The 18,080-nt window shown below is 33.2% G+C and overlaps 1 protein-coding gene across 20 annotated transcripts in view; it reads right to left on the bottom strand.

The window, feature by feature from the left end:
* The window catches only part of LOC145293296 (homeodomain-interacting protein kinase 2-like), a 288,357-nt gene that overhangs the window by 12,097 nt on the left and 258,180 nt on the right, over nucleotides 1–18,080 (bottom strand). For 3 of the 20 annotated variants that reach the window (XM_080139924.1, XM_080139923.1, XM_080139922.1), the window contains exon 16: nucleotides 926–1,159. The exons of 15 other annotated variants lie outside the window; for them this stretch is intronic. In XM_080139924.1, coding sequence (XP_079996050.1) covers nucleotides 1,132–1,159 — 28 coding nt within the window. In that variant the 3' untranslated portion in view covers nucleotides 926–1,131. Of the gene's footprint in view, nucleotides 1–925; nucleotides 1,160–10,816; nucleotides 11,522–18,080 lie in introns of those variants that run through there. 2 more of the 20 variants (XM_080139926.1, XM_080139925.1) reach the window with 2 other exon arrangements.

Raw genomic sequence — 18,080 nt, 5'->3', positions numbered from 1 at the left:
CATCTAATCGCAGGCAATACCGTGTTTTCCTGCTAGTATTTAATACTATTAAATATCTTTGACATCATTGTTTTGCTTCTTTTTTGGCTCTCTACCCACGAACATGAGATCATAGTATGAAGCATTAATCTCACAGACACTGGCATTGGTGTATCCAATATATATATATATATATATATATATATATATATATATATATATATATAAATAAGCATATCTTGTTAGTTATCATTCCAAAACCAAAAGATATATTTAATTCACACTCATAGTATTTTATTCATATGCTTATGTAGTATGTCTTACACGTGTTTTGTTGACTAGCACAAGTCCACCAAACAACTCATTAGAGACAGATGTATGTTCCTTGATAGAAAAATTGGAGAGTTTTAAATTCACAGTTTCAAATAAAGAATATGATTAAAATAAAAGAGAAACCTTCACTTAAATTGTTGAATAGAAAACAGGAATTTATAGATGTTTACCATGTAGCTGTTTCAGAGATTTAAAAACAGGACAGCTGTTAAAATCATTGATCTCCAATGAAATATACTACTACTTCAATAAGAAAATGTAGACATAATCCAGCTACTATTTTACTAATACATAAGTAAAATATAAAGTAAATAAATAATAAAACTATTAAAGCCTTAAGAACTACTCTGCGATTTGTTAGTTAGCATATAAAATTGTATTGGAATGAAGGTGCGCGAAAAAAGCTTAAGTATCATTGCTACCATACAGGCATATACATATATATCATATACACGCATATACATATACACGCATATACATATATATCATATAGATTTTGAATCTTTACTTGCTAATAAAAGTATTTTTTGGAAATGTGCATACATATTAAGTGACATGGTTCAATATTTATTTCCAGGGCATGATTCAGCTATTTTAAATTATAATCAACACATTTTGAGCTTTTCAAATCTATACATTTTATTTATCGGCTGTATATCATTATGTTTGACAGTTGAAAAACATGCTTTTTCTACCAATAATCACTGCTGAGCCTTTTCGTCGACACGCGAGCGGCATACCTCATGTTGCATATAACATCTCTTTATGTACATAGCTTTCTGGCTCCTGGCTCCAGGAAAAGGCGCCCTTATAACCCAGCTACCCTAATAATCTGAAAGGTGCCGACCTACAAAGAGACAATTAAAACCAAAGACACCATTATTGATTGACAGAAGCTAATGCATACGGAATAGAAGATTCATATTTTGCTTCCAGATTTTAAAACAGGGCAGAATTTTTGTTTTAATTTTTCTGACGTAAAGATAAAATCACAATGAAATTCCAACAAGGATTTTATTACCCAGCAACACAGACAACACAAGTTGAAAACATACAAAGAGAGGAAAAGCAGAAAGAGCATAAATATAACCAAATGAAAACTTTGGATAAATACTTGCAGAAATTCTCAAGTTAAATGAACAAAATAAAACTACATTTCAGTATGTGTGTGTGTGTGTATCTTCCCTATATAAAATGAACTCATTTTTTCCCCTCCGACTTTGACCATAATAGGATTAAAAATCATGACATAACATGCAAATGTAATGCGTACAGACTGTAGCACATTATCTGACGTATATTATCTAATATAGGCCTATTACAATTCCTCGACAATGGTACATTCCTATATTTTTTCCGGTGAGAGTCCACTGCCAAAATCGGTTAGATTCTATGGAAGTTGCAACATCTTTTCTCTCTCTTAGATTCCTCCTTTCTCCTCTCCCTATTTACACCGCAGCAGATGCGTTCACAAATAACAGTACAAGGAAACTCCGGTTTGGAATCCTACAAGGTTATTTATGCCGTATTTAGTCCCCCCCCCCATTCTATGCTTTCTGTTTTTCCCCATAATAAAATAAACATAAAAAAAAAAAAAAAAAACAACGCAAAAATGTTTTTTTTTTTTTTAGTTAGAGTAAGACGCAACCTGCGGGACTAAGCAGTTTTTACTTCCGGTTCTAACGACTAACTGTGAAATCTAACTATGACCTTCAACTCTACATTTACACAAAGAATTCATTCTTTAACATTTATTATTACAACGCAACGATATCGTGATTTCACTTGCATTATACTTAAGTTAAAATTAAAACAAAAAAATTCATTTAGAATTCGGGTGTGATGCGGACTACTGAAACTAAACCGATGAAGCGAGGTGCTTGCTGGGCAAAACAACAAACAGCTCACTTAAAGTTAATTTTTCAAAAACATTAATAAGAAAATAAATATTTAGAAAAATTAATTAAAAACAAATAATCAGACTTAGCTTGTTATAATAGGTGTGAATTTATTTGCCCTGGTGTATCACACTCGTGTTATTTTTAGTCCGAAAATAAAGAAGAAGAAATCCTTCCCGACTGGTCAAATGTTTTTGGCGATAAGTTGGGATGAAACGATAAATTAATTTTCTTTAGAAAATTCGTTCGGATAAGATCAGAAGAATGTCTTTTCTTTTTTGTGTGGTTTCACCATTGGAAACGGAACAGGGAGTGTCGCGCACGAGCGACAGAGCGTGGCAGTAACGCGTCTTACTCCTCTGGGGTGTGCGAGCAAAAATAGGGCCAGAGACTATTCGAATTTAGCCCCACAGCTTTTTTTTTTGTCTTTTTCTTGGAGCTCTCCGGAAACGGTGAATGTTCAATGTCACTGTCAAAATTAGTTCCAAGGTAGACGCTACACCGAAACAAACTTCAGTGCGGAATTGATATTTGACCTAATTCACTTTTTTAGTTAATTCATCACGTTTTTATTTTTTGTTGGTGCTTTTTCGCCTCATTGATTAGAGTTCGAATAATCATTATTATTATAAATGCTACTTTTATTATTGTTATTATTATTATTAGTAGTAATATTATAATTATTTTTTGTATTTATTATTATTTTATTATTATCATTATTTTTAAGGCTACTAATAGTATCATTGGTGGTATTATCATTATTACTACTAATATTATTATTATCATTATTATTATATCTTTTTAAGTTAATACACCTTGTTAATATATGCAATATTTTCACAGATTAATCAAACTTGAATATTTCAGTTAAATATTATCATTAAGTATATACGTTGTATTTTATTATAAATTTCAGCATCATATGTTCAGAGCAAGCAAACAGAAGCTTCTTTCTTTTTCTTTTCTTTTATTTTCTTTCCTGTCTTTTTAACTTTTAACTCTTAGTTTGAAAGTTGACATATTTTTTGAATCGTGTCAAATCCTGTCTAGACATTTCATATTCAAGATTAATAAGACGCTTCCTTTCTTTTCTTTTTCCCCCTCACTTCCTTATTTTTAGAGGATTGAATTTAAATTTTGTGATTTTAACAACATTGTAACATTTTCACTTGTGCTGATATTTTTCTTTGGTTTGATAAGCAATTCTTTTCTTTAATTTTTTCCATTTTTATTTAATTTTTTCCATTTTCATTTAATTTTATTTTATTTGCCTGTCTACGGATATCTTTTGGTTTTTATTCACACATTGATTGAAAACTTGAACTGAATTTTGAAATTGATATATGAAAACAATTTTTACCAGATTAATATAATCAAAGATTTTCCGAATATCCAATCAAACTAAAGAAAAACTGAAAATATGTATATATTGGATTGTTACAAGCTTCCTTGGATTTATTACAATACGTGTTCGATCTTTTTATCTGCCGAATACCAAGTGCTTCCATTACAGGTTTAGCATACACTTTCGATTTGAAGTTCAATATCCTTTTTTTTTTGCTGCATCAATATCCAATTTTCCTTATTCTATGTAGCTAAAATGATTTAAAAACTTTAAAAACATTTACTTTAATTTTCTATGTTTATTACCTTTAGCAAATTAGGTGCAAACATTTTATAATATTTGCTAATATTTTTCCTCCGAGGAGATGTATAAACATCGAAATCTCATGGGTTAAGGAAATATATTTTACTATACTCTATTATTTATCTTGCATACAACAAAATTTTTATATTTGAAATTTAACTTTTTCAAATCACAATTTTAAATTCCTATGATATATATGTGCGTGTGTGTGCGTTGCATCTTTTCAAACATCTGCGTGCGTTTCATCTTTTCAAGTGGTGTTGGTAACATTTAATGCTAATAAGATTAAGCTGTTCTCCTTTAACAATTACAAGGCATCTCTCCAACCACTTATATCCATGACATAACTCCCTACCTGAGAATTCTTCTTTAGAAACTCCTAATCTTATTAACACACACATACATCTGAGAGTATCCTGTACCTCTACAAGGCCACCATGTGCCTATGCCACATTTGGGCTGTACGTCTATCACTAGTTTCTTCCTCTTGGATAGCGTCCAGAAAAGAGTTTTCAATCTCATAGGTCTCACTTTGTCAACTAAGCTCCAACCCCTGTCCCATCACCGCAAATGTTACATCCCTGTGTCTGTTTTACAATTATTTTAATGGAATGTGCTCTGATGAATTTGTTGAACTTAGGCCCCCCACCCCACCCCACCTCGATGTACATATCGCCGACAAACCTGCTTAGCAAGAGATTACACCTCTTCACTGTTGCGGATCCTAAATGCTGAAAAGCTTTCTACTATAATTTATTTCCTCGAACAGCAAGACCTTCAAATTTCCTTCTTGCTACCTGCTTCCCCGACTATTGATTGACAGAAGTTTAAATGTAATGTAAACCAACATCTTGTTAATCTTTTCTACACATGGTCAAAAATAGTAGCCCCTTACATCCAAGTGGCGATATGTCAAGGAGGAATGCGAGTTAAAAAAAAAGTGTTGGATTAGAATGACTTTTGTCCTTGATGGTTTCAGCTATTTATTTACAATTGTAAAAGATCAGGCCCGATGGCGCTGATTCGCTAACAGAATTGCAGTAGAAACATGTATGCACATATATAGCCAACAATGTTTGTATAAAATACTAGAAATACACATACTTATTAGTATCCCCTCTTCGAAGTTAAATAGCCGAAAGAAAAAAGCATCCAGCATACCATGGGAAAAAATAGCAGTTTCAGCTGGGCTGTCTGCATAGAAACTAGGCCAAGTGTAGTTGCGAGAGAAACTAATCAACCAAACAGGCCCGTTATCAGAAACAAAGGCAATAGCACAAAAGAATTGTGTAAATTATGATAATACACAATATTTAAAAAATTTATTTCTATCAAATTCTTTTAATTTTCATTTAAATCTAATACCTTATTAATGAAAGGTGGTTTTTGTACAAAATATTTGTTTACTTCTAATTAAATGATAATATTATGAATATTACTTAAAATGACCTGTAAATAGTACCTTTCTACTAGTGTTTGTATATTATTTAAAATTATGCAGAAGCCCCCCCCCCCTGCCCCATCTGTATCTCTACACATACGTTACTGCGAGGATGCTCTTTCTTAAATTATAAAATAGCATGAACATTTTGATGTTCATTCGTATTGAAATATTTAATAATTATAGAATAAAATAATGAATCCATGCACAGAAGATAAACATCGGATCAATATCACTTGCAAGCGGTTCAAGAATAAGTATGAAAGTTTCTCGGATATTTCAATTTTTCCAGGTGATGCCGGTTCATAGGTCCTGCTAGTATGTGTGTGTGTGTGTATATATATATGTATTTATTTCTGTGGAAATTTTCTTTATTCACTTATCTTTCCTTTTTATAATATATACCAATTCTTATTTAAGAAGCTCAATGTAATTACAGGGCAATATAGTGAATGAATGATAAAAGTTTATATTCCAAATTTCATGATGTTGATCATCTTACAATTTATTCCGTTAATTCAGTTGACACTTACAATTCTTTACAGTATCTGTTTTGTAGCACAAAATCAATCACTTAATTATTATATCAATCAGTGAATCTATTTTGCCCTTAACTCAAAAGAAATAGCAACAATCTATCCACCAAAAGGAAATAAAATGCGTTTGGACATGATTAAAAAATCCGAAAATTAGAAGAAAAGCTGCAAGTACCTCATAGTTTGCTTACATTACGCCATTTTGAATTTATGAATAAAATCACTAAAACCCATATATTATATATATACATATATTTATATGTGTGTGTTACAGAAGATTAAAAAAACATTGGTACTGCTGGTTTCAACTCCAAAACAAAGGGGATCATTAATAAAACTTTTCCAGCTTGACAGATATATATACAAAGGCAGAAAAGAGACAGCAGAGGCGATCAGATACTGGTCCCCTTTGGTTTAGATTTGAAACTGATAGTACTGATGTGTTTCTGATCTTGTGCATTATATATATATATATATATATATATATATATATATATATACACACACATATATATATATACACACACATATATATATATATATATATATATATATATATATATATATATATATATATATACACACACACATATATATATATATATATATAAATACTATCCTATCTTTCTAATAGACTCATACCTCAAGCAAGCCGTTCCAGCGTACTCTTCCGAATATCATTACCAGGATTATTTTGCCATCTTTGGTATTTTGATAACTACACTATTGATTCCGAGGTCCATTGCACACTTAATTCAATGCTCAACTTCTATTACTCACGGGAATAATTACAATGGAATGGTATATCCACCCAATTTCGGATATACTTTGTCAACATCGAGAAAGCATTTGGACCACAGCAAATGACACACAATCAACGCAACAACGAATAAGGCTGCCTGGTATACTTTTCGAAATATCAATAAGGAGCAGTACGCTTTCGCTATATGAGAATATCACTTTCTCCCATGGGCCTATTTTCTATTATTTTTTATAACCCCGAATGACATTGGACCCCTTGTGATAATGGACTACCCAGGTTGTATCAACTTCTTTTCGTATAATTTTCTCCATATAATTATCCACAACTACTCAAAAAACTATTTTCAATAATTTTGCTGAAAAGAAAAATAGCGTACATTTTGCTAACTGCATTTCATTTCCTCTGATGATATGAACCATTGTTGAAAATCCATGGATTAAGGAAATTAAAATAACCCCTTCTATATATTCCTTTTGTCAAGCAATAAATTCTTAAATCGAATATACGTCTCTATATGTTGTTTTTTCAGAATTTAACATTGAACCACGAAACTTATATATATATATATATAAAACTATATGTATATATACATACACACTGTACGATATTAAACGTAATGTTAAATTCCTTTAGAAAAAAAGTAACAAAAGTAAAAGACACGTGCATGTGAATATTATGTTTTCCTAAGTAAAAAAAAAAAAAATTACTCATGCTGAGACCGAAACTAAAACCTAAAGACAGCGAGTCAAGTGCAATAACCATTAGGCCAGCTTGCCATGATCTTTAAAAAGTGTTTTTGAAACCTACTTATTCTTAAAAAAGTTGTCATGTGAACGATTTGCACATATGCAGTTGTGAAACAGTTGACCAACCGATAAAAAACCCCAATACCCTCCCCCCCCGCCAAAGTACCAATTTTTCAATTACCCTATATACCAAATTTCAAGTCTGTAGATAAAGATTTTTTGAGTAGACAGATTGAGAGTTATATATATATATATATATATATATATATATATATATAATTAGGTTGGTGCAAAAACAACATAGTTTTCTCAATTGTTACTTTTATCTGTGATTTTTGAATTAATTCATTGATATATATATATATATATATATCCATGTTATATATAATTTTGAAGTGTGTTTTTTGCTTTATCGAAACATGTTATTTGTTACCGTTCTCAATCTCTTCATTCATTTTTTTTTGCAGACTTTTTGACAGTATGGACAAAATTCAAATCTACACGATTTTCTTGTTCTAGTTCAAACTAGGCTGAAATCATTTTGAGGTGTCTTCTATACTTCTTCTGCGCAACAAAAGCGACCTATTTCTCAAGCAGATTGTGACATGTGATGAGAAGTGATCCTTTACAACAACCGTTGACGTTTGGCACAGTCGTTGGATACCAGAGAAGCTCCACAACACTCCCCGAAGCCGAAATTGCACCAAAAAAGGTTATGGTGACTGTTTGGTGGTCTGCAGCTGGTCTCATCCATCACAGCTTCTTGAATCCGGGCGAAACGATTATGGCGAAGTACTGCTGACAAATTGAGAAAACGCACCAGAAGCTCCAACATATGTGGCCGAGATTGGTCAATATGGAGTGACCAATTCTCCATGATAACACTCATTTGCATGTTGCTCAACTGACCCTGCAGAAGCTAAACAAATTGGGTTACGAGACTGCCTCATCTACCATATTCACCCGACCTCTCGCCTACCGATTATCACTTTTACAAACATCTCGACAATTTCCTGCATGAAAAATATTTCAAAAGCCAAGATGATGCCAAATCGGCCTTCAATGACTTCATCGCTTTCAGAACTCTGGATTTCTATGCTAATGGGATAAATAAACTTGTTGGCAAAAATATGTTGATTCTAATGATTCTTATTTCGATTAATAAAGTTTATGAAAAGGGTTATGATCTTTTGAAGTTGAACGCCAAAAAACAACATTATTTTTTGCACCAACCTTATATATATATATATATATATATATATATATATATATATATATATATACTTGTTTATTGTTATATAAACATGCTCACATCCCGCTGCTACAAACAGCCACTTGTTTCAATCAAACAACAGATATCATCAGGCAGCGACTTGACTATTCAAATATTCAATGAATACCGATTAGATTATTTATTGAACATTTGAATAGTCAAGTCGCTGCCTGATGATATCTGTTGTTTGATTAAAACAAGTGGCTGTTTGTAGCAGCGGGATGTGAGCATGTTTATATAACAATAAACAAGTATTATCAGCTCTTTTTATTGAGCACTATCTAACAACCTCGTTGAATTCACTAGTCCATTACTTTTGAATAAAAAAACCCTGAATATATATATATATATATATATATATATATATATATATTAGTGATGAAATGATTACAATATTTTTTCACAATTGCAATTCAATTACAAATGCAGTTCTTAATTTCCAATTCCGACACAATAATAGATTCTGATTCTAAAATCAACTAATCACGTAAAAAGGTAGCATTCCATTTCTTTTTAGGGGAGAGTGGGTGGGTAGGGGGAGAGGTATTTAGTAGATAGTCCTCATCTACTTTTAAATGTATTTTTATAATTTTTTTTTGTTTTCCTCAATGGTGCCATTTTTTTTTTTTCTTATTTATGCATTTGTGCTATTTTTATCATTTTAAACCTAAATTCATTATGATGTATAAATTTTAGTTGTCTGGTAGTTGAAAAAAAATGTTTATCATTAGCACCAGCTATAGGAAATTAAATTGAAAAGAACAAAAGTTTAACTTAAAAGAATTGTTTTAAGAATTGGAAAAAAGCCAAAGATTTTTCAGATTTCAATTAATCATCTCAACACACACACACACACACACAGAAAGTTTGCATATTAAAAAAAAAAAAAAAAAAAAATTAAGTGCAATTTAAATTCCTGTAGATACTAAGTTCAATACATTGCAGACTTGGCACTTGCATTAGCTAACATACCACTATAAAATTCACAATTAGCTAACATACCACTATAAAATTCACAATTACAAAATGGAATTAAACTATATAACATAGAAAAAACAAAAACAAACAAGAAACCTTAACTTAAATTATTAAACAGAAAATGCAGATTATTAGCTGTTTACCATGTAGCTGTTTTGGATATTATATACTCATAATTTGCCAAAAACTGGATAAACTTCAACTCATACTACTTCATTTTTCATACAAAAAAAAAAAAAAAAAATATTTGTTACATTTTTCAATCAAATAAATCAGCAATTGGAAAAGTAGACAAATTGAAACAGATATGTATTTTATATATATATACTAGCGAGGGGTACCCGGCATTGCCCGGGTGTTTGGAGGTGTGTGTGGTTTTGGGTAAATCAAAACTCCGGAGGGGGGGGGGGTTAAAATAAAAAATGTTTTTGTAGTTAAGTATGAGGATCGAACCCGAACTGTTGAGGCAAAGTTGTAAATTAAAGTGTGAAAAAAAAAAAAGAAAAAAAAAAGAGTGCGACGGTTTTAACCATTGGGCCACCGCGATATGCTAACGGAAACAAGTTTGAATTTATTTAATTACTTGGATTTAGCAGGTGCACGTTTTAATGACTTAATGAGGTCAAGTTTGACTGCGGGAATGCTTTTTTTTATTTTTATTTTCCCAAGATGTTATAGGAAAAAGACTAAACCACATGCGGCGAGCGACAAATGTTGAATATTTATCTTTCTGGAGTCCAGCAAATTAAATAGACAGGCGAGCTCCGTTGTTAACTCTGAGATATTACGATTTATATGTGATATAAAAAGTTTTAAGAAGTTGTGAACCGACCGCTTCTCTGAAAAAAGCCTTTCGTAGACATACAGAAAAAGCGAACACACACACATACATTTTCGCTTTTATATATATATATATATATATATATATATATATATTCGGCTTACATAAAGCAAAAACATAAAATATATTTTTGTTTCAAAACGAATCCATACATTTCTATAAAGTACTTTCATCCAAGAAGGAAAATAAATATTAGCGTCCGATTAATATACTGGGCTTGCATGCTTTGTTTTTAGAATTTGCAAGAAGCCAATACAACGCATAATTTTCTTTTTTTAATAAACTTTTATTAGGATTTTTTTAAAAATCAACTTAGTTTCAGCAATATACATTTTCATCAGACATAGAATCAGTTTGTGTTATTTTTTTCTTTTTCTTCCTTTGTAGCATAGTGTCACTAAAAAATCCAAGTCCGTGTGGTCTTAAAGAGTGATTAAAAAAAAAAGTTCCAATCCATAGGATTGTGCTTGACTTGTGTGAGATTAATTAGAAACCTCCCCCGTTTGATGTAAGTGTTACGTAAATTTTAATTGGAATTTGTAAGAAGCCACTACAACAAAGGATTTTTTTTATAAATAAATATTTATTTATTTAAAAATTTTAAATCAACTGATTACATGAAGACGTACATCATCGAAACTAAATGGATATAAAATCTTTAAATAAATGTTTATTTTTAACAAAAATATGTGTTGTACTGGCTTCTTAACTTGGAAACTCTAATTCCAATTTACACAATGTTTACATCGAGGAAAAAAAAAGAAGGTCTCTAAATTTTTGTTTTAATGTGTGATAAAGAATGTTTTTGTAAGATTCGAATCAAAGAGGATTTTAAAAACCAATTCTGCTGCTGTTTCTTTTGAGGAATGAAAATTAAACATTGACAGTGGTGCAATCTGTGGAAAATAGGGAGAAGAGGACATGCAATGAGAGAGAGAGAGAGACAGAGATAGAGAGAGAGAGAGATAGAGATATTAAGATCTGCAGCCATTTTGGTGGGTTCAGTGGTAACTGGAACTTGAGGAAGAGGAAATGTTCATGTCGAATGTAGTGCGAGTTTAGCGTCCATCTCAAACTATGCAGGTCTGAAAAACAAGGGGAATTTAGAAAAGATTACAAGCTCAGTCCTTGTAAATGGAAGCCAATGACATTGAGCGTTATGACGGAGATGTGGGTAAATGGAAATATAAGCAATCTGCTAGAAAGTTAGAACTATTACTAAATAGCGATTATTTGGTTCCAACTAGCCAACAGATCAGAGAAAGATAATATGAGAGAGAAAAAGAAAGAAAAATTGGTACACATTTACGTACATACACAGAAATGCCCACGTGAATAACAAAGAGAGAGAGAGAGAGAGAGAGAGAGAGAGAGAGAGAGAGAGAGAGAGAGAGAGAGAGAGAGAGAGAGAGAGAGAGAGAGAATTCCACAATTTAAAAATATAAAAAGATTAAAGCCATTATAGAATATTCATCATAAGCTTTTGGTTGGGTTCTAAGAAAACTTAAAAAATATTTAATTACCAAATGCTAACTAATCAAAAAAAAAAAAATAAAAATAAAAATACAACATAAAAAAACCCCAAAACAAACAATATATAAACACAAAAATTAAACAAAAACATTTATCTGAAAATACTGACCTAATACAATAAAATCAAATAATTTTAAGAATATATACAAAAAACAAAAAGATCTACGAAAAGTATAGGTAATTGTCCAGAATAGGGCGCTATTGTTTTTTAAAGGGAGGTAATCCAAGATAATATTAGGTATTGCCATTTAAAGGGAGATAATACAAAATATTAGTATTGTTTTATTAAAGGGAGATAATCTAAACTGTCCAGATTATGCACTTCATCTTTTCTCCTTCATGGAGGCAATTTTCGTTTTTGTTTCAATTCCGTGTTTCCTTTTTGAGGAAATGAATTTTCCCAAATTAAAAAACACGACATTGTGTCTAACTGCTCTTAATTAAATAGGATTGGGCCAAAATATATCTTAACTGTTACAATCTCTGGGGCCAGTTTAGGAATCAATTTAATTTTTTAAGATGCGTTTTTTTTTTTAGTTAACAATGAAAAAAAAATGGTACCCGTTTAAAAAAATAATGGTATTGAGTCAAAATTCGCTCGAAAGCTTTTATTGCGATAAAATCAATATTTCTCAAATGAGCTGTTAGTTAAAAAAAAAAAAAAAAAAAAAGAAAAGAAAAATGAACTAAAGAAATTCAATTGGTTTGTAAATAGGCCAGAAAGACATATTGAAACGGTCGCTAGTAAATGCTAAGGGATGCATTTTGGCCTGACCCCCGTCATTTGTAAAATGAGAAATCTTGTATTATCTCGTATCAAAATTGGACTCTATTCTGGACAAGTGATAATATTCCTTACTGATAACATCAAACAATTTCAATAATTGAAAATTAAAGTTTAATTTCATTTAATATAATCAGGTTTTATTGGTAAATGACGATTTAAGAATAATACACTTGCAATTTACAAAATTATACAAAAATAACAACATGGCGCTTGCTTTCAAGGTTCTTATTGAGAATTCCTTCTATATTAAAAAAAAAAAATCAAACAAAAATAAAAAAAAGTATCTCTGATGTATATATTGTGACAAAACGAAAATATCATATTCCAAAAATCGTGTAAATTGATGTTTTATTTTTATAAAAGAAATCGTTTTTAAGCAATTAATAAGAATTTGTAGTCAGTAAAACATAAAACTAGTATTAAATATTGAGCTATTTTGCCGTTGTTTCTTCAAGTATTTTTCAAAATGGCGGATGAGAGTCACTCTTCAGCTATTCATAAAATTTGATTTCTTATTTAAAAATAAAACTTTAATTTACAAGATTTTTTAAATGCATTTTCGGTTCGTCATGAGTACACCATACAATTTTTTCTTTAGTTTTTGTTTTTGGCAAAAAATCCCAAATTGAGCTATTCTCGACAATTGATAACATTAAACAATTTCAATAATCGAAATTAAAAGTTTAATTTTATTTAATATAATCGGGGTTTTTCTGGTAAATGACGATTCAATAATACATTTGCAATTTACAAAATTATACAAACATGATATAACATTTGCTTTCAACAATTCAAGAGGCATTTCATTAATTTACCATTTTTTTTTAAAACTACAAAACCAGCCAACAAAATTGTTGATTATAATAAACATAAACAGTCATGAGACAGTGAATGACATTGTTGAACAATCATGCTTTTATCATTTACTGAACCAACATTATCCGAAAGTATTTTTATTGTTATTCTTTTTCTTAACTGTTTATTTAAACATTTTTTTCATACTGAATTATTTTTTTTAAATTGCGATTTTGAAAGTTAAATTTTATTTATCATGTTATTCTTTAGTTCCTATCTACAATGCCTAGCCACAGGACAGAGTTAGACACCAGGGTCGTTTTCTAATGTGGAGAAAAGGAACAAAAATAAAAATTGTCTCAGTCGTGAAGGATTTCTCCTCCACTGACAGAACAAGAAATTGAAGTGCAGGATCTGAAGAACAGATACTACACTTTGATCTGGCCCCGAAGATTCTTTAGTTCCTATTTACAATGCCTCCCCACGGGACAGAGTTAGACACCAGGGTCGTTTTTTAACGTGGAGAAAAGGAACAAAAATAAAAATTGTCTCAGTCGTGAAGGACTTCTCCTCCACTGACAGAGAACAAGAAATTGAAGTGCAGCATCTGAAGAACAGATGGTATTTATTTGCTCCCCCACCGAGCAAATTAGGCACAAGGCCGATTTTTAATGTGAGGAGTGAAGGGGAAATGGGGACCAACTCCCCGGGGAGTAGGGGAGCTGGGTAGTGACAATTGGTATGAAGGGTTGCCCCTACATTGACCAAGGTCTTATATGTGGGGTCGCCCCCACATATGGTCTTTGCTTGCAGTATCTGCCGGAACAGATGGTATTTATTTGCTCCCCCACCGAGCAAATTAGGCACAAGGCCAATTTTTAATGTGAGGAGTGAAGGGAGGGGGAGGGGAAAAAGGGGACCAGCTCCTGAGAGGTGGGAAATGGGAGCTGGTTAAAGGTCAGGCATGTGGGGTTGCCCCCACATCTGGTCTTTGCTAGTCATAGCTAGTCATAGCTGCAGTATCTGCTGGAACAGATGGTATTTATTTGCTCCCCCACTGAGCAAATTAGGCACAAGGCCGTTTTTAATGTGAGGTAAAAACCAGCTCCCCTAAAAGTAGGCAAAAAGGGGGCACTCTGGTTACCAAAAATAATAATTGTCCCAGTATAGAGGGTTTCCCCTCCATTGACTGGTACAAATTATCTTAAGTGCAGCATCTGCCGGAACAGATGGTATTTATTTGCTCCCCCACTGAGCAAATTAGGCACAAGGCCGTTTTTAATGTGAGGTAAAAACCAGCTCCCCTAAAAGTAGGCAAAAAGGGGGCACTCTGGTTACCAAAAATAATAATTGTCCCAGTATAGAGGGTTTCCCCTCCATTGACTGGTACAAATTATCTTAAGTGCAGCATCTGCCGGAACAGATGGTATTTATTTGCTCCCCCACCGAGCAAATTAGGCACAAGGCCAATTTTTAATGTGAGGAGTGAAGGGAGGGGGAAGGGAAAAGGGGACCAGCTCCCGAGAGGTGGGAAATGGGAGCTGGTTAAAGGTCAGGCATGTGGGGTTGCCCCCACATCTGGTCTTTGCTAGTCATAGCTAGTCATAGCTTGCAGTATCTGCCGGAACAGATGGTATTTATTTGCTCCCCCACTGAGCAAATTAGGCACAAGGCCAATTTTTAATGTGAGGAGTGAAGGGAGGGGGAAGGGAAAAAGGGGACCAGCTCCCGAGAGGTGGGAAATGGGAGCTGGTTAATGGTCAGGCATGTGGGGTTGCCCCCACATCTGGTCTTTGCTAGTCATAGCTTGCAGTATCTGCCGGAACAGATACTACACTTTGATCTTGCCCCGAAGATGGCATTTATTTGCTCCCCCACTGAGCAAATTAGGCACAAGGCCGTTTTTAATGTGAGGTAAAAACCAGCTCCCCTAAAAGTAGGCAAAAAGGGGGCACTCTGGTTACCAAAAATAATAATTGTCCCAGTATAGAGGGTTTCCCCTCCATTGACTGGTACAAATTATCTTAAGTGCAGCATCTGCCGGAACAGATGGTATTTATTTGCTCCCCCACCGAGCAAATTAGGCACAAGGCCAATTTTTAATGTGAGGAGTGAAGGGAGGGGGAAGGGAAAAGGGGACCAGCTCCCGAGAGGTGGGAAATGGGAGCTGGTTAAAGGTCAGGCATGTGGGGTTGCCCCCACATCTGGTCTTTGCTAGTCATAGCTAGTCATAGCTTGCAGTATCTGCCGGAACAGATGGTATTTATTTGCTCCCCCACTGAGCAAATTAGGCACAAGGCCAATTTTTAATGTGAGGAGTGAAGGGAGGGGGAAGGGAAAAAGGGGACCAGCTCCCGAGAGGTGGGAAATGGGAGCTGGTTAATGGTCAGGCATGTGGGGTTGCCCCCACATCTGGTCTTTGCTAGTCATAGCTTGCAGTATCTGCCGGAACAGATACTACACTTTGATCTTGCCCCGAAGATTCTTTAGTTCTTAAATTATTAATGGAACCAAATTCTTATATTATTCTTATATAACTATAACTTTCAATATTTTAACAGATTTGCTAAGAATTTTAAAGCTAGTTGAAATGACTTTCTATTTGACAGTTTAAATATTTTCAAATTCCTTTTCAATTTCAAAGGACCACAAAATATTTTTTTTTTTAACCATTTACAAGGATTAAAACATTTGACTTCTTTATGAAGAAACAGAAATGCATTCAGAAGAATTTAATTTTGCAATTATTATTTGTAAATAGGAGACCTGAAATTTCATTTTATACCATTATATATTATTATAATATCTATATTATATTTTTCTTTGTTCCATTTGTTTTTTTCAGAAACTACTCGGCTGATCTGACTGAAATTTTGTAAAGACCTTTGTTATGATAAAGTGTCGCAAACTAAATATTATGGTATCTGTTCGATGCATAGTTAATAGGGATTAATGGGATTAATAGGGATTAGTATTAAATGTAAAAATGAGCAGAGATTTTACCATATAATTCAAATATCAGTTTGGCATGAAGCCCTCATTCTAAGTGGACAGACTATAACTTTCGTCTTTAATGGTTTAAAAAGTCTAGCATATTATTATTATATATATTTAATACAAATTACGTTATCATATAATCTATTAATGCATATTACTTGTACCTGTAACAGTTATCATCCCAACCAGATTGAGGTGGCTTTCTCATAAGCACGAACTACATTTCGAACCATTGCAGTCCAGTTTCGACGATCAGAGGCTAGGTTGCAGGAAATGACTAACCTTAACCCCCAATTCCAACACCAGAAACAAACTACTAGTGGGTCTGATAATACTGCAAGATTATCTTTAATTGTTGTTGCTGCTAAGGTCTTTCACTGCTCACCAACACATTTGTGCCAGTCAGGCAGAGAAGGTGCACAAAAGACCTTGTGAATGAGCTTTCCCTCTTGTTGACGAGCTGCATGTCCAAACCACCGAAGAAGAATAGCTGGTAAGAGGCGTAGGTTTAGTCACGGTGGAGAGTAGATATAGGAAAACGATCTCCACAGCAGCAACACAGAATGCTGCGAAAGGGTTGTTGTCAAAGGACTTCCAGTTTATGCAAATCTGTCACTCTAATAGGCCACGTCTTACAGCCATAGAAAAGATGGTCCATGCCATTGCCTGATAGATGCACCTCTTTCTGTTCAAGCACAATTGCCTGTCAGAAATATAGATCATGCTGCTCCTATTTGCTGCCCAATCTCAGCCGCTACCTGCCCAGTCAGTGTGATAGCCGAGCCGAGATAGACTAAAAAATCCACATTATCTATTAAATTCTGCCCAGTGTGAGCACCTGCCAGGTACCTTGCTCAATTAATGAAGGCATTTTTTTGGAAGCATCGATGCACATTATGAATCTGCAAGCGGTTGCACTCACTGGAGCACAGCTTGCACCTCCTCAGCAGCTGATCCAAGCAGGATTATATCATGCGTAAGCAAGGTGAGACAGTCACGTTTCACCCAACCGCAACCCATTCGTGATCTTGAAGGGCTTCATTGATAATATAATCGATCGCATAGTTGAAAAGAGCAGGGGAGAAGGAACAGCCCCTGTTGAACACCTGACGTCACCTCAAATGTTTCATACTCTTCACTGTAGACCCATATTATATACGTGGCATAGTGGATAAAGTATTTGGCAAAATTCTGTCATAGGTTACACTCTTCCGGAAGTTGAAGGTTCAATCCTCAGTGTGGGTGACACGTAAAAAAAAATTGTGAATTACTTAGGACTTTCAACTAGTCATGCCTGATGGAATGAGAGTATTAGGTAAAAGATTTTGTTTGAAATTCTATGCTGATATTCAAGTTTAACAAGATACACCTGAAGAACGTCTGAGATTATATCAACCGAAATGTGAAAATAACACTGAATAATCCAATATAGCTAATTTTTTTATTTGTTATCATTGTACTAGGTTATTGGCAATATAATAACACACTTACTCTGGCTCTAATTACTAATTTGAAACATTCTTAAATAATCA

The sequence above is a fragment of the Euprymna scolopes genome, chromosome 14, assembly GCF_053919585.1.
Source record: "Euprymna scolopes isolate OS-2025 chromosome 14, ASM5391958v1, whole genome shotgun sequence".
Classification (NCBI taxonomy): Eukaryota; Metazoa; Mollusca; class Cephalopoda; order Sepiida; family Sepiolidae; genus Euprymna; species Euprymna scolopes.
Note: the sequence above shows the minus strand (reverse complement) of the source record. Positions and strands in the feature narration are given on the sequence as shown.